Source organism: Phalacrocorax carbo, chromosome 3 (genome assembly GCF_963921805.1).
Source record: "Phalacrocorax carbo chromosome 3, bPhaCar2.1, whole genome shotgun sequence".
Classification (NCBI taxonomy): Eukaryota; Metazoa; Chordata; class Aves; order Suliformes; family Phalacrocoracidae; genus Phalacrocorax; species Phalacrocorax carbo.
This window is the reverse complement of record NC_087515.1, coordinates 38,490,844-38,514,959: the sequence shown is the minus strand read 5'-3', so window position 1 is coordinate 38,514,959 and position 24,116 is coordinate 38,490,844. Positions and strand designations below refer to the sequence as shown.

The window sequence follows — 24,116 nt, the reverse complement described above, 5'->3', positions numbered from 1 at the left end:
GACTGGGAGCAGGAGGACTATTTCTGTAGGCAGCAGTACTCTCAGAAAACACCAGTTACAAACATCCTGTAGAAAGGCTTTACCTTTTCCATTCTGAAACAAGTAACATGTTTTCAAACCGATTTATAGGGCAAATCAAATAGTCAAGAGCAAAACGGTGGACTAGGACAGAACTGCAAAACAACGCTCCAGTACTGTAAATGAGATCTGTTCCTGCTCCATGAGTACTGAAAGCCCGCATGATAGTTGGAACAACAGGGGCTGCTACAGCCAGATCGCTGGCGAGTCTGCTGCTCCAGTATGTCTTCTTTATTCCTGTCTGAGAAACAGTATTGACGTACCCAAAGACTTCATCATCGTGAGGTTCTGTAAAATCAAGTTCTTTCACAAAATGGTTTTCATTAACTCCGTGCTCCACCTTCCTGCATGGAGGTGTCACAGGAGACAAAAGGATGGTAGAGTTTGGCTCACCTGGAGTTAAGTCCACTACGATACCAGAATCACTGAGGCTTTCAAGAGAAATTGACCCAATTCCTTCAGGGAAGAAGGCGGGCTTAGAGGACAGGCATCTTGAGCTCTGAGCTCTGAACATGTTTTGAATGAACTGCTCCCCTTCTAGGCTATATGGCACTACATCAGTCTGGATGGTCTGCTCCACCATCATGTTTCTGACTTTCTCCTCCTCCTCCTGGGAAAAAGTTAGTTTCTCACCCAGAACATTTTCAAGCATCTCTTGATTCACAATAGAATTGGAGGGAGCTGAATCACTCAACTCAGAGGTTGTGGTGGTCAAACTCTCTTCAAATAAATCAGTCCCGTTAGCTGTGTCCTCATGAAGAAACAGCCCACTACCTGCCAGCTCCTCCAGAGCTTGGTCCTCTGTGGTGGGGCTGTCTGGCATCGTGGTACACAACGGCTTCCCCTCAGAGTCACATGTGTACTCTGGGCGCTGCTCATCTCTCACAGAGCTCTTCAGGGCCATCTCCATGCTCGACACCAAAGATTCCAGTTTCTTGTTTTCAATGCTTACGTCTAGGAAGTATTTCTGAAATTTTTTGTCTTTCTCAGCCAAGCTCTTCTTCATGCTCTCAATACCTCGCTTGAGTTCTTTAATTTCCCTCCTTGCTTCCAAGAGGCTCAGCTCCATCTCCACATGATTACACTCGTCTTCGATCCAGTCTTCCTTCATACGTTCCACCTGACCTTTGAGCTTTTCGATTTCTCTTTCCCTGGAGCAAAATAAAAATATCGTAAAACTTCTGGTGACTGCCTAGTTGAAGAGTCAACGTGAGGCTCCACCTCACTGGGGTGGCTATGCTGCAAAGATGCTCCAATGGAAGAAGCAAATTCCTCCATGCATCATTTGCTGCCACCTCTGAGAGAACTGGCAGAGATGTCAGCTGGCTGCCAAGACGCGCTGGCTGATTCCTAGCTGGAGTCACCAACCTGGCCACACAGCCAGCAGCCTTGTGGGCTATGCTGTGATCCTGGACACTTGGAGGTGAAAGTGGTGGCCTCTGGGTTAGGTCCAACCAGTACAGCGCTTGACATCTCACCTACTGCCTCACCCTGGAGGAAATGACAAACAGCTGCCTGGATGTGTCCCCTGTGCCTGCCAGCAGCTCGTCACGTATAGCCAGAGCCAACAGTGGCCTCAGACAGCAGGATGGCTCAGGGCTGCAGGCACCTGGCTTGCTTTGCACCCGGCTTGCTTTGCACCCCCCCAGCCCAGCATGGATCCAGAGGCTTCTGCCCTCACTTGCAAGCAAGTGGGGAGAAGGGCCCCCTGCGTGAGATCCAGCCCTCACAGGTACAGATGTCGGGCCACCCAAAGCAGGACCAAGGGGTCCCTGGGACTCTACCTGGGGGCTCCATTCAAACAACCCTTTGTGCCCGCTTGGGTTGTGTGTGCTGGAAAGCCAGTTCTCAGAGCACAGCTTTAGTAAAAGAGAGAACATCTGTTGCTGTGTAATGTACATTGTTGCTTCTTCGCTTAGCATCCATACAAAGTGCTACTGCAAAAAAGTCCATATCTAAGCAACAAAACCACAAGCGGGCACACTAGTTTGTGGCAGAGCTTTTCTTTCATTAGGGGAAAAGGGGGACATTTGTCGTCGTATTTTCTGAGCGAGGTGGAACTTTTTTATGTATAAAAGGTCTCAGTGCTAAAGTAGGCTGGTGAAGAACTATCCTTTAAAAGTCTTCTATCGGGAAAGTTCAAAAAAAGGGAAAAAGAGACAGCCATATTTGTAACGGAAGTGCACGGTACATATTCAGTGAGCACACAATGAAACCTTAAATACCTGAAAACAACCTAATCAGCCCGATCATATTTCCAATCTCTTAATGAAAACTTTACACGGTCAAGAAAAGAGTAAAAATGATCAGGACTCCCATCCCTTAATGCTCCTGAATAAATCTTGTCCAGTCTTATTTCTGAAGTGAAATATACCTTTCTGTAACTTTGCACTCGGATTCCTTCAGCTTTTTTTTCAAATGCCGTATTGTAACTTCTTTCTGCTGCAGAGGAGTCAAATACCGCTCCGGATTTTCTGGCTTAGTGCTGCAATTGTGACCACAAGAAATAGATTTCCCTGATCGCCTGAAAAGAAAAAAACCATCACACCATCACATAACATCACTCCTACAGTTCTTCAGTCCTGGCAAAAAGGAACACATCCCATAGACTGATATGGCGCTTGGCTCATTTTGGGCTCCTCAGTGTCCACACAAGTGACTCCCTCTGGCAAATCAAAGTACTTGAGAAAAGGGCTGATTTGTGGCTATAGTACAAAATTTACTATTTATCATACTTGTTTTCAGTGCCATTGCCTCAAATGAGACATTTAACTTTAAAACACCTAGCCATCTCCTCACCCAAAACGGTGCCCAAGAGCAGGCAGCTGGGCCATTGGCAAGGGCACCCAGCTGCAGACACAGCCAGCTAAGGAAGCGTACAGACTGAGTTCAGCTCCACATGTGAGTTAAGAAGCCGAGCACCCTGAAACCTACATTAATCCTATCTAGCTTTAGGTGTGTATCTGACGTGCTTGGCTGTTGAGTTGCCTGGGGTGGGAGGAAAGAGAGAGAAAGGGAGGGAGAGAAACAACAATTTCTTCTCTGCAATACGTGTCGCATGCTCCCGCAGGTATTAGTTTTCTTCCCTGTAGAGGAAACTGCACACAGAGGTACCTAAGGCCGGGCAGGGTGAATTTTCACCCGAGCATACAATATTTTCTATACAACCCCACCCAACTCTCTCCAAAGGAGAAAGGACCTTTCTGTGAAAGAACCAGGAAAGCCACATGAGAACTGACAGCATAAAACCACGGAAAGGAGCCTGCCTTGGAGTGAAAACCAGCTACAAAGTGCTTTGACTAAAAGTAACCTTGAATTTTACAGTACTGAAACAGTAAAACTTTTACATGGGATAGAGCACACTGTTGATTGTCGAGCCACCAATATGAAGAGTCACACCCATGCTGAGGAGCAACACGACCCCTTTGGCAAGCCAGACAACCAGCTGATGCCACATTTGAGTGCAGAGAGGGTAAGTCAGTGTGCTGAACACCAGGATGCTGAAATAAAGACTTACCTCGTCACTTGGCTGCTGTCACTTCCTTTGTTTGAGCCTGAGTTGCTTCTGCTGGCTAAAGAAGCCCCATAATTCTGACGGGTGTTCGCAGGACTCGGCTGGGTTTTGCTCAGTGTTGACAAAGGGGCCTTTTCACGGGAAGCAGGTGGGCTGGGTCTGGACTTGTTGGATAAGGATCCATTATTCTGACCATGAAGGCCACAACTGGAGGAGAACCAACATGGTTAAAGCATACTGGATTATCTTTATCACACAACTCATTATGTGTCTTATTTCACGCACAAAGCTGTCTAAACACTAAAACAGGTAGATAACTGTGAGTGGCCGGGAAGAAAGTCCTGAAGTCATCAGCCACTGCACACTCTTTCACTGACTGTGGGGCTCTCAGTCTGAATTATGTGATCTAGGGAAACGTTGGCCATTTTCACGTTTCTCTGTGGATAGCACGGTTCCCACTGACTCCACCAGATCATCCACATTCCCTGAACCTCTGACTCCATTAAGCAATGAGAGGACTGCAGCCTGGGCTAGGGCCAAAAGAACCACGCTTCAGCCTTCCCTGGCCAGACCGGCAGAGGGATGCCTGCTCATGGAGGTTTGCTCTAAGACTGCTTTCATGCTCCTTGGCAAGCAGCCTGAGGGATCACAGTGTGTGATGAAAACAGATTTGTTTGAGCCACTGTTCCTTTCTCTCTTTGGCATAGAGGGTGCTTCAGCTGCCACTGTCAACTATTCATAGAATCATAGAAGAGAATCATAGAATCATTAAGGTTGGAAAAGACCCCTAGGATCATCAAGTCCAACCGTCAACCCAACATCACCAAGTCTCCTAAACCATGCCCTGAGGTGCCACATCTACACATCTTTTAAGTACCTCCAGGAATGGCGACTCTAACCACCTCCCTGGGCAGCCTGGTCCAATGCCTGACCATTCATTTGCTTAGATATAGTTCAAAGCCTACGGTGAGCAGGCTGAAATAGTATTAAAATAGACAAAGAAAACCACAGATTTTTTTCTTCCTTCCTTCCTTCCTTCCTTCCTTCCTTCCTTCCTTCCTTCCTTCCTTCCTTCCTTCCTTCCTTCCTTCCTTCCTTCCTTCCTTCCTTCCTTCCTTCCTTCCTTCCTTCCTTCCTTCCTTCCTTCCAGTTTCCCTCATACGTATCTACCTTTCTTTTCCCACTCTTTATTAAATAACCTCACTGTCGACTGTGGGCTTGAAAGCAACTGCTATCTGTGCTGCTGGCAACTGCCAAAGGACTGAGGTGCTCTGAGCACAGCTTCCCAAGGTGGGTTCCTCGCTTGCTCGCTTGGTTTGTCTTCCTGCACTGCTACACTGCTACCTACATCCTCTCATGGAATTTGTTCTTCTCAACTGTAATGAAAGGGCTGGTTTCAGAAAAGAAAAAGGCAAATCCAGCCAACCAAAGAGGCCTGAACATAAAAATTTAAATACCACAGCACTATGAAGCAAGAACTCTTCTCAAGATTCCCTAACTTGGTTTCGTCCCCCCTCTGAAAATGGAACAGTTTATAAGGAAAGTGGCTGCTGCAAACCTTCATCACACTGCTGTGGTTTGGGTGATTTTATAATTATTTTACAATGAAGTGCGGGACTGTGGTTTGTGACAACACTGAGATTTTTCAGAGGAAGTTGAGTCAAACAGTTAAAAGAGAACATATCGCAAAGGAGACCTCTCCTTCCACTTCGTACAGTACAGCATCAACTCTTGGGTGAGGCAGAATTCACATAGACTGTGCATAATGCAGCAATGCAATTGAAGGAGCATTATTACAGAGGACTTCTGTCTAATTAAGTGGGTCAGGATGCTCTAATTTGAAGTTACATTTAAATGCACAGAAATACATGCAATGATACAGAATCTTACTGCAAGTAAGGTGATTTTAGGGCTTCATATGATACTTAGTATTTTTCACACACACACACGCACCCCCGGCCAGTACCTTTACTGGTTAGATTTAATCTAGAGAGTGCTTAGGTAATGTTTATTTTTCTAATGAACAGTCTCATGACACAGATAGGAAACTGCTCATTAAGCATCATTCTGACAATCTCTGTGCGCTGGGGCACACTCCGACCTCAGAGACATCTGTGTGACTTAAGCCTAGAGGTATCCCACTGCCAGTCCCGGCCTGCCTGCCAGCACTTCCACAAAGGGCAGGAAACCCGTCCTGTCAATCTGAACTCTTTCCACCTACTCCAAAAAATGTAACCAGCAGGGATTTTGTGGGTGGAGCACAATGTGCGCTGCTCCACCCAAATGTCCTCATCCTCGCATTCACAAGCTCTCTGGATTTGCACTTCACAAATGATAGGGAGAAATCTTACAGAAATCTTTCTTGAAAGATTTGTTTAGATAGATAACTCATTTATTTTTTTTTTTTTTTTTGCATATAGTTTTAGTTACAGAAAGGTTGGGCAAGGGTGTTGAATACAAAAGCATCAAAGGCAATATTGTCTACTTCTTCCTACAAAAAATAAGGTCATGACCTGGAAAGGCACATGCCAAGCTGACAGTTTATTACAAAGAGAAAACAGTGATAAGACCAAAAGGTTAAGGTTAACTTCTTAGAGGTACTGCTGTTAAGCAACATATACCCAGTTGCCTCCTCCTCCACTCCAGCTGAAGTCTCTTCTGTCTTACCTGAGGGTATCTCCCATACTTGTTATGAACAAACAACACAAAAATACCTGTCGGCTGATCTGGCCTATTGACATGTTTTGGTCTCAAAAAATATAGCTTTTTTTTCCCCTTTCTCATATTACAGTTCTCATCAGTGTAAGTGCTGCCCAAGAGCATAGTGTTAGCCCAATTGTTTCAAAACTCACACTAGTGCTATTTTATGTATTAGCTGCAAGGCCTTACATAGTAGTCTATCTCTGCACTAGCAACTCTCTCACTCTTCAGGAAAAATGGCTTTGCTTACTTGTGAGAAAAAGACCTTTTGCTTCCAGCAGCCGACACATGGGCTTCAGGCACTGAGGTACAGCCTGTGTTGCTTGAAGAGCTAAAATTGGTTTTAATCCCTGGAAAAGAAAAGGGACGAGTAAAAACACAGTGGAAATCATAACTCAAAGGCTGTTTTAAAAATCACGATGAACAACAAGCATCATCCCTTTGCCCATCCTGTGTGAATTTTAGCAGTTGCATGAATTTTCCAACAACCCTGATGTCAAGCACGTGATTTGTTCTGGATTTGCAACATTTCTTCAGAAGTGGCACTTAAACAAGAGCAGAGAAAAACCATTTGGACACAAACCCCTCACACTAAAGAAGCCCTTTTAGGACACGGCTAGGAACATTTGTTGTGACCACCTGTTTGCTTTCTTACAGCCGTCAATACAAGAATCAGGCTGCTCACGTGGCTCCTGCAGCAGCACACAACTGTAACTGTAGATTTCGCTTGCTTTAAACCATAGGAAAACACTACGCGCTGGGGGAAAAGCCGCTTCCATTTTGGTCTCTGAGACGATGTACACATACATGCATATGTACATATACATGTGTATAGGCTAATAGGGTATATGCGTCTGCGTATGTACACACATATGCAGGTTCTCGTGGCACACAGAAGGACAGTAAAGCAGTTCTAATAGCCTTAAATCAGTCCAATAATCACGCGCGGCTCTCAAGTGCTTCTGGGGTGTTAAGCCATCTACCTGATTTCTGACTTTCTATGGATCACAGCTTTTATTTCCCAAGCCCTGGCATGTACAGGGAAAACCGCTTTCATTTTGCTACAATCAGTAGTAGGCAGAGCCACTAAGAAAGTCTTATCACCTGGAAAAATACCCACCCTAAAGTTAGGATTTTTTTCAGTCTGTCACTCAAATGGCAGATGTCCAAAGCCATACCTGGGCCTTACACTGCAAAGCCACAATATTGTACGATGACTTTAATCTGAGGGAATGGAAATAACTTTCCAACAGCCTTTAAACAGCTGGTCAGGGGGAGCATCTCTCACCTGAGAATTTCTGGGCGCCGTCTCACGCACAGACACCCCCAGCCAGCAGCTGCAGACTTACCATGAACCCCATTTTTGCTATATTTTCCATGATGCATCTGCAGATACCATCATCCCCCACTGGGGTGGATAAACCTTCAGCTGCACAGTCGTTCTTAAATCCTTTGCAGAACTGATGGTGATGTGCATGTCTTGTACCCCAGTTGACTACTTTTGTTGCTGTGACAATGTGATTGCGAAAGCTCACACATCTAAGTCCCAGAACAACCCACCTAAGTAGCATTAACCATGAAAGAGGCTGCCGTTTCTCAAAAACCATTTCTTTTGCCTGAACTGGCTATAACACTTGTTTTGCCCTGATCTGAGACTCCCCTGACTAAGAGGAGTGTCTTACCCACCATTTCCCACAAAGGATACCACATATTCAGTCATCATGAATTTCTCATTTGAAATTCATTCATACATATATTTCCATGCTGCAGCCACTCAGTGTCACAGTGCTGGCAGGCAAGACAACTTGGCACCATGCTCTGACGGAAACGCTCATGCCACACGTAATGGCATCCAACACTGAGAGGCCCGTCACTCTGGCCCCAGCCCACCTTGCAGCAGGCTACAAGCGGCAGCACACCCACTCCGTAGGAGCAGAGCTGTGCACCGCTCTGTGCAACGGGAAGAACAACACAGCGATGGCCAACAAAGTGCTGCAACGTTTTCCAGGATTGCTTCTTGCCTGCAAGACACTGGAGTGAAATAGTGCAGTATCAAGTGCTGTCCCTGCACTTTATTGCTCAGTGGGCAACGGCACTGAGTTAAGAGAGTGCTGCAAACAGCATCATGCTTTCTGCACTGCCTTTTAGCCTCCTTGCTGCCCTGACAGCACCACTACAGTCACCTAGCTCTAGCTGACATGGAGGGGAGAGGGGAGCCTGCAACCCCACGACTGCATGCTGTGCTGCCCACGATGAGGAGCGCAGGCAGTGCCAGCTGGCACAACCCAGGCAGAGGCAGAAAAGGCAGTGACGGTACGTCAGACGTGTGTGCACATCCGCCCCATGGGTTGGAGGACCACTGCTTAGGGAGCTAACACCGTCCTGCCACAGCACTGCAATTGGCTGGGCAAGGTAGAACAGCTTAGGTATACTTGGTCTGCCAGGACAGTATGCAACCACATCACATACGTACCTATGTCTATGGAGCCAGTATATACATTTCTTACACAGAGCCACACAACAACCGTACATGCATGCCTGGAGTATAGCATCCCTGTCTGCTATTTATAGCCATTACAGATGGTTGGATACCTTGTGGCATGGTCTTCTGGCCTCAAAAGTCAAATTTTGCTTGCACTTGATCATGTAATATTTTTCCTTCTAAAAGAATAAAGCTCAAACTTTCCTGTGTGCATTTGATTGTCCATGTGCTATCTAAATGGTAAGGTTACAACATAGAAAAAAGGAAGAAGTGTAAGTAATATCTGTGACAGGAACACTGACAGCTGAGCAGAACTGGATTCCTAAAACTCAGGATGCATCTGAGTTTAGTAAATCTTTTAAGCTAATTTAGTCTTTTGGTGTAAGTCTTTCTTATTTGCAACTTCACCACTCTTTCATAGCTGCCAAAGTATAGAAACCACAGAACTACCTATCTTCTGACTCCATAAACATGACCTCTTAATATATATCTATGTGTGTGTATATATAGATATAAAAATCATTCTTGATGCTAGGTTTGCATATAGTCACCCAGTGAAACAGAGCTGTAAATGAAACAGCGCTGACAGAGACAGCTTGTCCTCAGAATGTAAAGCACTTCAATTTGCTGAGCTTCTGTGCCTTCAAAAGCATCCTGTTACACAGCAAAGAGACGAAAACACAAAAAAATATAAGTTCACCACTCCAGTGCAGCTGATGGAGGAATAAGTAGCGTGCTGTCCCTGTAGATAGCTTTATTTAGAGACCCCAAGGGAAGAGAGGGGGGCCTGACTGCATAAGAACTTCCAGCAAAGCCATTAGAAACAGCTGGAAAAGTAGAGATAATTCAGTTGTAATGCCCTTTATTGAAAGAATCTGTATTTTTAAAAGACTAAGTTTAATTTATCTTAAAACTTTTAACTCACAGCTACATCTCCACTTTCAATCTTTAACAGCATAAGCAGTAATATTTCCAGGAAACATTAATGCTACTTCTTTTCTATTTAATACGGGGTTGTTCCTGCAAGATTGTTTTTGTACACCACAAGCAATCTAGGAAAGAACACCAGACTGCTCACATGCACGAACAAATGTAAGAAAAAGAAGCTGCACAGAAGTGATGAAGTCTTGCTTCAGCATTTCCGGCTTTTCTTCAGATAACACCCTTTAAAAAACGACCCATGTTGAGGGCAAAGGCTGCCAGCAGGGAATGCACTCAATTCACAGTGTCAAGCTCAGCTGGCAGCGTGTTTTTGTTCCAGTCCCTGGCCTTTGACTTACTATGCGATTTACTATTACTATACATGAGACTCTTGCCTTGCACTTTGCTATAAATTTCACATCCAACAGTAACTGCGTAAATGCAGATATAATCCTGGGAGCAAGGATCAGGACTCTCCTCCACGTAGACTGCTCTATTCTTTGTGTGACAGAGAAGCTGCTCCCATGTGCTCTGCCGCTGCCCGTGTCCGACAGATACCCTCTACTACCCCGAGGTCTAAAGCCAGTGGAGGAAGCCGATGATGCTCTGTAGGTTGCAGTGGTTCAGAACTCTTGTGAGAGGTGTGGATTTGAACTCCTTTGGTCTAAGGAGGGCACTGAACTCAGATCTTTTCCCTGACCTCTACTTGCGCAGCTGCCACACAGAACAGGGTGGGTGGTAGCACCAGTGCTGGCCATAGTTCAAAGCAATGAAAGGTGCTGGTTGCTGGCACTCACAGAGGTGGTCTGGCTCTGGTACAGAGGTTCAGAGTGAATGTGAGGCACGTGCATGGGCGCAAGCAGGGTACAAGTAGGTGGCCAAATCTGGGAGACGGGCACGCCTCTCTGGCCTCTCCTGTGGACTGGTAGAGGTGCGTTCCTGCCTGGCATGCTCTCTGCTGTGAATCTTGGATTGTAGTACCTAACCACCCCCTCTTATTGTATATGCAGTTTAGTCATCAAGCGCAGACTTGCAAGTTGTGCTCCCAGAATGACAGTGAGAACCTGAGCACAGCAATGCCTGGCATCAGCATCCCCTCCCCTATCCCACTGCGCTGGCCAAAGAAGCTATCACTTATCACTCTTGGGTGGACATCTACCTGACTGCTTGCCTGTGCCCTCTCCTCAGACAGATCTGTTAATCACGTTGCAGCTGATTGCACAGCGCAGTAACAGCTGATAAATTGGCAGCTGGCAAACATGCAGTCAGAGAAGACGTGGAGCAAAATTTTCAGTGTGGGTGACCATCAACTGTTCAAACCTGCTGGGTGAGGAGACTTCCAGCTCAATGCCAGGCAGAAGACTTTGGGGAAGAACTTCAACGCAGATCCTGCTTCCCTGCATTTAGATCTAAACTTGATTTTACTTGACCCCCTCAATTCATACTGCTGGTTGTGTGATCTGAACTAATTATGCATCTTGATTTTTGCTCATCTAGTTCACCTACTTTTCTTACTTTGGAAGAAAGTTTGTTATCAAATAATCAAAATTTATCTCATTAAGCAGTTTTCCAATCTCATCTAAATACTATAGCTTTGGTAGTAATCTGAGCTGCATTCATGCAAAGTATAAGCACTGCAGATCTCCAAATAAATACGGAATGTGGCTTGTGTATGCCGTGAAACCACAGTCAGTCAAGCTCATCTCTAAAAACAGTCACTACAAACTAATTACTGAGATTGGCTGAGAGCCATCATGTAGACTCTGCATATCACTGTATCCTGAGCCAGCATTTTTCTTCATTGTTTTTAATTCATGGATTTGCAGAGCAGCCACGAGCAGATGTTGGAACAGACAAAGAGCATTACAAGGTGGGGTTTTTTTCCTGCTTTATATACCTTACAGAGATTCTTCGTACGGAAATTAGCCTGACCTAATTCTTTTTTGTGATTCTATATGCAGTTTGAGCTCTTCTAACACCACTTTAGAACAGCTGCCAGCAATTTTCCCTCCTCATCCTGAAATGACCTTTGCTGGGGGAACACATGTTCACGGAGAAGACAACAGTCTGGACAACTTATCTTTCTGTTCAAACCAAAAGGCTCTTTCGATCAGAGATGGAAGGATGCTACTTTGCTACTCCAACCTCATTAGAAACATTGAGACTGGAGGTTCAAGAAATACCAATAGATGTATAACATGATACTCAACTTGTATATGACAGTTTTGGAAAAACCTCTGTGATGTGTAAATCCACCTACGGACAAGTCTTTAATAAGGAAGCATGTGGTGTCACCTCAGGAGTTTTCTCATATACCTGGCAGTACTACCTGGTCTGCTTGAATAGAAATGAATAGGCTGGTCAGAAGTACTTTTAGAAGCTGGAAAACATCATCTTTGGCAGGGATGACTTAACAGGACACAGAAAGGGAGTGAACTCCGTCATAGACTAGGTCAACATGCCAGCCGTCCCGTTATGTTGGTGGCAGAAGTTTAACAAAGGGCTTTCAGAGGCCTCTTCAACACATCTCCTAAATCTGGTTCCAATGCACAAGGAGGAGAGAGGCTGGCTGGTGCACAGCAACAAACCCCGCAGGCATGCATTCACAGCAGCAAATGCTGCAGGTATGTGTCCACAGCATATATGCAAACGCATGAAATCACATGCTAAACCTGATTCAGCTGAAAGCTTTTGCACAATCACCCTTAATAGAAGGCACATGGTTTTCATTATAATGTGCATAAAACATTTTAAATCAGTTTTACCTGTTTTCAACAGGGAAGAGAAAACCATCAGAATGAGAAACATATGCGAGAGGTAACTAACTAAGCAGCCCTGCAATCCCAGGATCAAAAGCAAAATTTGTCATAAAGCTAGCCAAACATTTACTATAACGCACACCTTGAAATTATTACAAAAAAATAATAGAGATCAAGTGCCATCTACTGAAACGAACAGTAAAACCCTACCCAGTATATTGATTGGTTGCCTAAACTATATTTCTATAGTTATAAAGAAAGACAAGGCGGGTCTCAAAGCAATGAATGTCAAGTTACGACTGCTGTCATTTGCTTGTTTTTCCCCCCAGTAGCACTCGTAGCATTAAGGAACACTAAGGACAGACATGAAGCCTGTGCTTTTTCAGCCTATTAATCCTTGAGGGTTTGCGGTCACACCGTATTCTGCCAACTTTTTTTTTACTAAAGATCACTGCTCTTGCCATCTTCCATACCTGCCTCAACTCTGACCTCTAAACCTCAGTGCCCTTCTTACGCCAGGAGCTCAGCCATCTTTTCCCGATGGAGGAGGAGCATGTCCCCACAGTCCCCAGGAGACCTGCATCTCTATCAAAAGGCATTTGGCACTAAAAGGTGAATTGGCTGGCACAGGTCTCACCTTGTCCAACAGCCCAGCGGCTGAGGCGCTCCCTGCAAAAGTCCCATATCTGCATCCCCTACTTACTCAGATTTGCAGTTGGAGCCGTGGCTTTCTCACGGACCACACGCAAGGCTGAGCTTGAGGTTGCAGGCATCCTGAGGCGAGAATCTCCCTTTAACAGTTGGCGTCCCACTTTCAGGAGATCTGGAGTGGTATCAGGACAATTAATGGGCCAGAGAGAGAGAGAGAGAGAGAGAGAGAGAAGAGTTATGGTGTGCCTGCTGGGTACTTGGCTTCAAACCCCCAATAAAAGAGTAACTAGATTATACAAAGTGGAAGAGCTTCCCTGGGAGCAGACTCCCTGCATCCCCTCAGCCTGCTCAGCAGCCTGCTACTAGGGCACTCGTCTCCTTTGTGCTCAAGTCCAGCCTCCAAAAGAGGCAAACAGATCTAAGTAGAAGTTTCTTTTCCCTTTACTGAACTAAGTAACAGGCATCTCCTTTTAATGTTCTTTTCCTTTGTGAGGAAGGACGTAAGCACCTAAGTGCGCAAGATTTGTGCCCGAGACCCTGAATTGTAGGTGGCCTGTGCCACCAGCCCAGAGCTGAGCAGATCATTGCTTAGGACAGATGGGATTCAGGCTTTCGCCTTTTACTTGCCCATTCCTCCTTTGTAACTTGCTGACTTCTTTTTGGGATCCTCTATTATCTCTGTGATGTCTGGGTGCCTGCTGCAGCCCGAGAGTCTTCTGAACAAAAGGAGATATATGTCTTGAGGGGCCTCAGCCCAACCACGTCCCTACTAAGCAACATCAACAATAATTTTTTAGAAAGGGTGGATCATACAATCTGTGACATTTTTCTAGAACACTTTAATTTAACAGGAACTTGCAGATTTGGGTTCAAAAATACAAAACACTTGAAAGCCAAAACAGTCTTTGTAGGTGCTACTTTGTTTATTCTTCTTTGAAAGAAATACGTGGCCCTTTGAATATGTTATCCACACCAATTCAACTCAATTTGTTGAAATTCAAACTCTAAATCTAAAACATATAAAAATCCTAAATAAAAAACCATAGCGCTATGCTAATAATTTTTCAAAGATGCTTTTTCAGCATCTTTTGCTCAAAATATTTGTCTTCCAATTATATTCCGTTCTTATCTCTTGGAAGTTACACAGCACTTTTTTCACTTCAGTGCAGTTCAGTTAGCTTATACCCTAAAAATTCTTCGCTCCTGCTAACAAAATTCACGGTGCAACGGGAGATACAGGCTGTCCATGTGCAATGCTAGCTGCCTTGGGCAGCGGTCCTCAGAAACAGGACAAACAGACAGTGCCCAAGCCTATCAGGGATGAACAGGAGAGGAAAAGGCATCTAATTAGACTTACTTGAAGATCCAAGTGTGATCTTCAAACACAAACTTTCTTCCGCAAATGAATGTCTAAGACTGGGTTTCCTTTCTGTTAAACAAAACAAAACAAAACAAAACAAAACAAACAAACAAAAAAAAACCCCCCCCCAAAAAAAAATAAAGAAAAAGAAAAGAGACAGAAACCGTACTTGGCTTCAGTAAAGGCTAACAGCAGAGCTGTCATAGACCTGATGAGGAACACAGGAGATCGGGGTGGGATTCATCTGACTAAGCATGGATGTCTCTAATGTAGACACCCATGTCTGAGCCAGCCTCGGTCCCATATTTAGGCAACCGAGAGTTCGTCAATATAACCAGTGAGTTCAAGGTACTCCCTCACCCCCGAAACAGCTCCCACAACGGCCAGGAGAGAAACGGCAGATTCACCTGTTAAAGCTGTTCCACTTCTGATCAGCAATGGGACCAGTCACTGGGGCAGACAAGGGGGGCGCCCCCCCATCTGCAGCCCACAGCTCCTGAAGGTTGTCCAAGGAGACCCGTAGATTCGGTTTTCACCTCTCCTGAATCACAAATACCGAGGGATTTACCCCAGGCAGAGGAGCCCCAGCGGGATCCGCCGCCTGCGCTGGGTCCGTTGACCCAACTGGCAGGGACCGGTCAAAAACTGCCACGGGGGGGACCCAGGCGTTCCGATGCACGCGGAGGGGGCTGGGCTATGCAAATGAGGGCACCCCCAGCAGCCGCTTCCCCCCTGCTGCCAGCCGCCAGGCCTCACAGCACCAACTGCTACAACACACCAAGCCTTCACAGGGTGACGCCTCTCTGTGCTCAACTCCGGGATGCAAGCTTCGAGGTTAGCGCGGGCTTCAGCCTGGGCACGGCATCCTCGCTCACGGAGGGTGACATGTGCGCGCTCATTTCCCTCTGAAAGAGTTAAAAATAACATTAGAAACCCTCAAGCTGACACAACAACATCTTCAACTCGTTTAAACTAGACACAGGAGATGTTTCTGTGATCCGAGTTTTTAAGAACAAAAATACATGCTTTTTTGAGCCTGCAGCCGTTTTAATGCTGACTCTACTCCAGCAGTGCTTATTGAGAATGAAATCCATGTGCAGAGAAAGTAAGGATCTCCCTTAGCTGCCCGTGTCTGGGTACCTATTGGTGCTCAGTTAATATCTGGAAGTGTCTTAGACTGGAAGCATTTTTGTGTAGTAATGGAGGGCTGTGTTCCGTTAAGTAACAGGGAAGACTATATCCTGTGACCTTTTCTCTGGTGGCTTGGTATGTATGTGCAGCAGTTGAAATAAGCCCAATATGGCTTCCTGGAGACCAAAGCGTTCTGGAAGACAGTGCTGAGCAGTAGGCTACTAGTGCCTGCAAAGTTCCTGTAGTCTCTTTCTTCCCCACTCCCCAGCAGATTCTGGGCTGAGATGCACCCAGATTTTCCAGGCAGTGATCAACCTAGTGGACGATAAACTGGATTTTCCTTTAAACTGGATTTTCAGTTAATTGAAGTTAGTTAGAACTTGGTTGCTTCTGCAAATTGTAGATACCTATCTGCACCTTTAGACTTTCTAAATGCCAACAAATTTATTTTTTTTCCCAACAGGAACAGTGAAGCTAAATGCTCTTTGGCTGAATAAGCAGCACTGTATAAAATGTCTCGTGTGTGAAGATGTTTTTTGTACATTTATAATCGTGTTGAAGTAAAAGAATAGTATGAAGTCGTTCTTCTAACAGTTATTCAGTAGGTCTACAGTAAGTAAAACCACGCTGGAATAAGAAGGTCTGCTAACGGTGTGCTAACAGTGCTTATAATTAGTGTTCTGTTAACCAATGAGTTGGGTTTTCCCGGGCATAAATTGTGTTAGGAATGCAAAGCAAGGCTGACATCAGGAATGAATACTTCCCTGGTTTAAACAGCTTGCATCATTCCATCCAAACTCCGCTCAAATTCTTGCTTTGGAACCCAGAAAGAATGAGTCACATGTGGCTGTAGTTCATCATAGGTGCCTCTTTATTGAGAAACGAAACCTTTTCTGAGCCTGAAAGGTCGTAGCTTTATGTTGAATACGCATAGGAAGTTTGGAATAGAGATCAATGTTTGGAATAATGACCAAGTAAAAGAGCAGTGAAAGGGTAATCACTTTGTGGTTGTATTTATTGCTTGTATTTATTTTTCAGTGACTTCAGTTCCTCTGTCTGAGGTAATGTGAAGGTCTCCTCTCATCTGGATGCTACTGAAGTCCAATAAAATCACTCAGCCAGCGGAGTGCATGGAAACCACCTCTCTGTGCAGAGGAGTTGTGTGTTGTGCAGTTTATAGGGTGGGGCAGAAACATGATCTGCTGTGACTGTCCTCACTTCACAATTGCAAATGAATAGCAGCACTGCTTAACGCCTCATGTGGCTTTTTGGAATACCGCTGCCTTTACATGCAGGCTAGCGCGCATATACCGTCTTCCTTTCTGCATCGGTTCAGAGGTGCAGGGAACATACAAAAATCTGCTACTGTAAAGTGGCAAACATTATTACTCTGCATATGCTAGACTGACAGCACTGTCACCTATCTGGCCTTCTGGTGGAATGTACAACAGTGGGTCATCACCTCAAAAACACCCTTGGGAATTCCGTTAACTTGGGAGGTAGATCCTGATGCAAATTACTAATTTCATTCTTCCATGACAGACAGCAGAGCAGCTTAACAGAGCACAGGGAAACTTCTGGCCATTAATAATCAATGAAGGGAAACCGTGAAGGTACTGAATAAGTGCAGTCCCTCTCCTGTCCTGCCCAGTCCAAAGATAATATGAAGCCTTTGTACCTCAAATACTTCTAAGTTTTGTGTGTCCAGTTTGTCCATAGTTGGCATCTACCAGACACGGCTGCATCCAGTGATGACAGCTTTTAATTCTCTGCATTTTACACACTGATGTGGATGCGCACGGGTAGTTTAGGCATGTTGAAAGTTAACTCCTTTCGGCCTTGTCAATGAGAATTCTTGATTCTCTTTTAATAAGCACATCTTTATTCTTACCGAATCTGTGTTAAATTTCACCTTTTCAAACTAATGAAGCTTCACTTTTATTTTTAAGTCCTCTTGCAAGCAGCTTGACAGATTTTTCTAATCTAATAAACTGAATGCGAAGCCGGAGCGACCTCCTAACATCATTCTGTTACTACTTATGCAATCGAGGAGAGAGCTGCAACGTGGCACTTGGAGTATGGATCCAGTTGTTGCCCCAGCGCCACTCAGTGATGTGTTCTAGCTGAAGTGGGGAATAAAACAAGTGGATTTGGGGGTTACTTTTTTCCTTTGCTCTAGTCAGCCATGTATTTGTTGAAATTAGAAACCTATTTCTGTCGACAGATTCTCTGAGCTAGCAGGTAATGATGTCTGGGGTTTTATAGCAGTGATAAGAAATAATGCTAAAAGGATACACAACCGTAGACTTTAATTTTTTTTTCCTTAAAGGCTATTGTTTCTATCTGTACTGAGCAATAGAATACAACACAGATGCTGAATACATGAAAAGGAACATTAGAAGTTGTCATCTCATCTGATCATGAAGAAAATGTTTGTAGTACTTGCATTACAAAGAGGATAGCTTCTGATGCCTCTGCTGAGGGGAAGGAGGGACACAAGCCAATGTCCTAGGCAAGTCAAATTGTTTTGGTCTGATTTTGAAAAAGACAGGTAGTATTGTTACTTGAGGCATTAGATTTGTCTAAATAGCTCTGGGCCTTACAACTGTCCTACGTTCTCCCTGACACACTGAATCCTTGAGAGCTGAGTGGCTTTTAGATTGTGAAATATTTGGGCAAATTATGAATTATAACCCATTTCTGACAGGAACTTAAAGTATGCTGAAAATTGGACTCGTGTTCTTTAGCAGTTCACATTTTCTTTAATTGCAGACAACAACAGATAGCAGAAAGGGGAAAAAAAAAAAGAGAAGCAGCGCAGCAACGAAAGAAAATGGGGGAAGAAGCCCAAAGGCTAATGAAAGAAGAAGAAAACAAAACTGATGTAGAAGCGTCCGGACACAAACCAGGCATCAGTGGCACAGTGCCAAGGAAAAAGAGAACTTCAGCTCTACAACATACATATTGGTATTGATTTAAGTATTTCTAGGGCTTCAGCATTTCTAGGACTCCAACCGTTTGGTTTCAGGGCATTCTTCAGGGCATCTTGGAAGGCAGGGTTCTCTCAGAATATCTTCAAAGACTAGTAGGTGGTTATTAAAGGAGAAAAAAAGCCCACAGAAAATCATGCCTTGATGGAATGAAGTTTCCTGCAATAGTCCTATTCCAGCACCCTTCTTTGCAGCAAAAGTGATTGAGCAAGGATGTTGATTGAGAGACATCCTTAATGAATAGTTCAAGCCTAGAGAAAAGAATGGAAATACCTAAGAGTGTGGTAAATCTCCTGTATTGTCTATGCTTACCCGAAACATGTAATTAAACAGTTTTAAAGAACCCTTTGCTTCCTGCCTGATCGAGAATGGCTGCTTTTGCCTTTCCATAAAGGTATTTATAAATGTTTCACATTTTTCCATGGGAGATAATATTGACGCGTGCAGAAGAAAATTACTTGTTAAAGGTGACCTACGACTCTCAACGTCCTCCTGGTAGAGTACACTCTGGTAGAGCACAAGTTACAGCTGAACACAAAAGTGGATTTCTTGTCACTTTGTCACCTGCAGCCCCTGTGCTACCATGCCCCTTTACAACACTACAGTGGTTAACAGCAGGGGCATCGCTACACAGCAGTGGTGTGTGCTGCTCCTTTCTTATGAAGGCTAATGTTGTGAACGTAGGGGAGCAATTCAATCGCTTACTTGTATTGGTAAATTTGTATTTCTAGCAGAAATTCTTCTACTTCCTACATTAAGGGGAAAAAAAAGTCTCACGCTGTACACTTGTTGCATAGGTAGTACAACTGAAAAAAAGGTGTCCTCCTGTGAATACACCTAAGTGTGAAAATTCTCAGTTCAGTTAACAGCACTTCTCAGGTTCCATTTTTGTACACTTACTGTGTGTATTTACAGTGGGATTCCTCTCAGAAAAGCATGCAAGGTAAATAGGCAGTAGAAGACAACAGTAGTTTAATGAAGAAGAAAAGTTAATGTCTGCTGGAGGGAAAGGTGTGTGGGAGGAGGAGGGTCCATGTGGTCATTATGTGCAGCTCAGAACTTCAGTGAATACCTCCTGCATCTTCTGCTGTGCGGATGCTATTATCCCTGAATTCATGGGCTGTCTTGTGGCAGATGAGCGAGGACAGCAAATTCTGTGCCTGAGACGGGTTCCCTGTGTATCCAAGGTCCTGTGAAGTTGTGACAGAACGGGAAGGGGCGGGGGGACTAGATCACCTCTGCCTCGAAAAATAGAATTTTTAACTAAGTTGTAAGACACAAGTTCTGCTTAAAAGAGAAGTACTTGAGAAAGTAAAGACAGTAAGACTTACTCTGAATGGCCTTTGTCATGGAGAAAAGTTTAAAAAAATATTTAGTATGCTTGTCATGCTGCTTAAAATCTTGCACAGACCAACTGATTTGACAGCAATTTTTAGACATTAAAGAAGTCATTGAGAAATGTGAAATTTTAAAACACCTTTTAGAAAGCAACAATATGCACTTTTGTGTGTATCTTCTGCGCAAGGGTTCTGGCTGGTGTAGAATCGATGACTACAGTCTGTCCGGACTGAACAGCAGTATGGCAAGCAAATCTGCTCCTAGTACACACCTCTAAAGTATCTGATGGTGGATTGGAGATAAGAAGAAAGTCTGTGAATAAGCTTTAATAGCAATCCGCGTCTGTCCTTTTAACCACACTGATGAAGCAAGGAGGCACATGTCTTAATTCTTTCCCTATTGCTGACACAGGGCAGGGAAACCTAATACCTGTTGCCTAGTTTAGGTTGGAAGCGACATCGCATCTTTCTAAAAAAATTAGTTTAGTGCTTACTATTGCTATTTCTGAGACAATGTAAAATAGGTGCAAATAGATGTTATTTATTAAAAATAAGAAAACATTGGCTAGTTAAGAAGTTAGAAACAAAGCCCCTGACTGCGTCATGAGAATGCTCGTGTGTTTTTGAGCCTTCAGCCGTTTTAAAAACGATTAGGTGCTGCCACCTCCTGCACATCAGCCCTCCTGCGTTGCTTTGCCCTCTCCTGCTGCGTACTCACACTGTTTTGCTGTTCTTCCCTCCATTTCCCTGCCTGTACTTGAGCACAACTGCTCTAGGAATTGCTCCCATCTACTCTACCAAGTCCTGACATAATGCCAGAAAGGGTACAGTGCTCTCGCAGGTAGTAGTCTGTATGTCAAAACAGCATGCATTGGTTTCATATGTTTTCCTGCGCTATAGTTGCTTGTGTTTGCAATGTCCCATGTTCATTTGTCTGAAGGGTTTTGGAGGAAAATGCTCCCCTGTTCTGCTCATGTAGGACATAAATAAAACAGTGCTTCAATTTTAGCGCATTTCTAGCGGTTGGGATTTAGGTGAGGTGGTTGATTTGGGGGGGGGAAAGAAGGCAAAATGAGGAAGTGATCAGAAGTGAAGAACAGCCTTGTGAGTGGGTGGACCTAAGTAAGCATGCAGGTGAATCTCTGGTGAGGCGGTGGGCAGTGCCTGTGCCTGGGTGTTTTCAGCAGCTGAGAGGCATGTTGGGTACCTCTTCAGCTGAATATTAAAGAAAGGCTTCTTTGAGCCTGGATTAGAAAGAGAAATGCATAATGGGATTATCAATAGGTGTTGCTTCAACCAGGGAAGGAGCCGACTTGGTTCCTATGCTACCCTGTAAGCATGAATTCAAGCAGCCCCCTGCTACCTGACCCTTAACCTATGCCCTGCTTGTCCTCCCCACCTGCACACTTTGAGGCAAGACTTCCCAGTGTGGTATGAACAATTTCTCAACTCAGAAAAAGGAGGAGGTTTTATTGAACTCTTTGGAGGCTAATGGTCCTCCCCTAGCTGCTCCATACAGCACCAGCAGGATCCAGGTGAATCATGACTAAGAGTAAAGCCAAATATTAGATGGGGAAAAATCAAGATGGTACATTTGTCACAACAACTGGGATATCCTCTGTGGATCGGGGAGCAAAGGCCAGTCCCACAGAGTCTGGGACTGGAGCATTTATCGTGGTACTTCAGGCCTCTTCTTACAAAGGGTACCTTGAGCTGTCTACATGCTTGCAGGATGGAGGAGGAAAGGTGGCAGCTTGGAAGCGAGCTGTATTTCGGGTAGAGATCAGAGCACGGACTTCTATCAGGAATGTGACGGGAACTCTCTTGCTGAGCATAGGTAAATAACTTATGAGAGTTGAGCGGACAGAAGATTTTTAAGGGCAAGAAGCAATTTTGACGTTATTCTGGTGTTAGCGCCTTGTGTCTTAAACATGGACCATGTCCAAAACATGGTTTGAAATGAGTTCAGCCTATTGACATTTTAAATGTAAGTGTAGGTTCATACTGCTTTGTTGCCTGCTTGCTGCAAAAGACACCCACGTAGTCACAGGTGAATCTCTCTCCTAGAACTGAAGATCTAAACTAGTCCTCTAAACTAGGCTCCATTTCACCACCACTCACAGCAAAGATCATTTAAACAATAGTGGCTGTTAAAGAGAAACCCAAAATTGTGATAAAGATGGTAAAATCACATATAAAATATTGCGCTCTCAGCCTTGAACAGACATGCTTTGAAGTAGCAATAAGGCATGTTGTGTCATGTGTTCCAGTCCCATCCCCTCCACCCCCCAACCTATTAATTTTGGCCCTTGTGCCCAGGTACTTAAAAGAAAAGCTTTTGAAAGTGACTTTGCAGCAACTATGTATTGCAGTAGTGTCATAAGGCAAGTCAAGTGGCCTGCAGGAACCCAGCAAGGTAGGTGAGCATGGAAGAGGGTGTTGCTGGCAGAGGAAGCAAGACGCTCTCATCTTCTCATCTTTGTGAACTCTTGGAGCCTGTGTTACATCAACATGCCTGTTCGATTTCTCTTCCGTAGTGAAATGCTTAATGAACACTAGGGAATCTGTTGCAAACACAAGTAATTCAGAACCCAGGCATTACAAGGATGCAAAAGGTCTCTGAATTGCCTCTGTAAGCATTGGTGCATATCACCCTCTTGAGTGTTGCAAATGCTCCCCACATGCTGGCCAACTGTTCCTCCTTCCTTGTGGCTAATAACTCCATTCTTCCCCAAAGCGGCAGGGCAGTGCATGGCGTTGTCTGGCTTCACTAGGCTTCTTCTGCTCTGTTACACTTGCTTACACTTATTACACTTGCTTTGCTGGAGGGGAGAACAGGAAGCCAGTGAGGTTTAACCGGCCAGAGGTGTTGTTGAAAGGTTGGGTGGAGGCAGGCAAACACCGCTATGTCGTCTGTTGGTTGGCATTGCCCTCCTCTGAACTATGCACGGATTTCAAGTTTTGGACAGGAAGAATTTGTGGTTTGATGGTCACAGTGGCATCTCGGTGGGCACACTGAGACTGCATGGCTCTCAGATTAATTAAACAAGGCATTCTGGACTTCTGTTACATGCCGGGAAGACTGACACTCTCCTGGCAGCACAGAAATGAGCAGTTACAAGCTTCTGGAAGATTGCATTGAATTAAAGATTAGGCACTTGCATTTGTTAACTCAGCATGGGTGCAGTCATGCAGGTGGCATGTGTGTCCACAGACCAACTGGAGCCTTTTTCTCTGCCTGAGTGCTTATGCTTGGAGCTGTAATGAAGTTTTTCTCAGCAGAATTCTGTTCTTTGGGTCCTGATGGTTCCTTATGCCCTGATACAGTGCCTCCGCCAGCTCTGCCTGTGGCCAACAGCTCAGCTGAGACCGGCTATTTTATATGGCTTTGCTACAATAAAACACTCACACATTTACCATTTCTAACAGGCTTCATTGAACTTGTGATTATAAAGGTAATTTACAATAAAACAATTAAATAAACAATAAGCTAAAGCACAATACATTTCAAAGGGTTCATATGACTACAACATTCCAACACATTAAAACTTTAAAACAACATTAACACTCAAATTGTACCTACACCTATACTTATCTTTCTAACACGTTTCAAGACTCTCAACAAAGTACCTTTTTGGTTACAGTCCCTGTAAACACACAAGACCAGTGAAACACTCAAGCAATTGTACAACTGAGAAGAACACTACACAAGACAGGAACAAACAATGTGCTGGAAACTGCCTGGGGAATAGGGGGTTGACCTCTAAATTGAACTGACTCTTTGGACAACGAATGGATAACACTAGCATGCTCTCTGGAATACATGTGTGACATCCTTAGTGGGAACAAGTCTCCGTGTCACTCAACACTGTAATTTCACAAAAGTTTTAGGTTAGTGCCGCCTAAAGAAATAGCCCACCTTTCTCTGGCCGTTTGCTCCCGTGCACGTCTCACGCTACTCTTGAGCCAGTGCAAAGTGCTGGTATATTTGCCCAGTGAACCAGCCAGGGAAACTCATTGAGCTTAACAAACAACAAATTAACATTCAGCAAACAAACATGAAAGAGAACTCACTGTATTCTCCTTGATCTCCCTGGTCATGTTCACTGTGCAGATATGTTGGCACCAGAAAGACACCAGCGCGGTGGGGTGCAGGGGTGGGGAACATGGTGACTGGGAGCAGGAGGACTATT

The 24,116-nt window shown here is 44.5% G+C and overlaps 2 protein-coding genes across 2 annotated transcripts in view; one reads left to right on the top strand and one right to left on the bottom strand.

Moving 5' to 3' along the window:
- The window catches only part of MRPS5 (mitochondrial ribosomal protein S5), a 1,175,798-nt gene that overhangs the window by 144,219 nt on the left and 1,007,463 nt on the right, over positions 1-24,116 (top strand). The window lies entirely within an intron of this gene.
- On the bottom strand, positions 80-24,024 carry LOC135312780 (syntabulin-like). Its single transcript, XM_064448537.1, is given in 9 exon segments — positions 80-516; positions 519-585; positions 587-1,229; positions 2,453-2,602; positions 3,596-3,799; positions 6,543-6,642; positions 13,158-13,277; positions 13,722-13,821; positions 23,998-24,024. Coding segments are annotated over 9 exon segments (1,848 nt in total).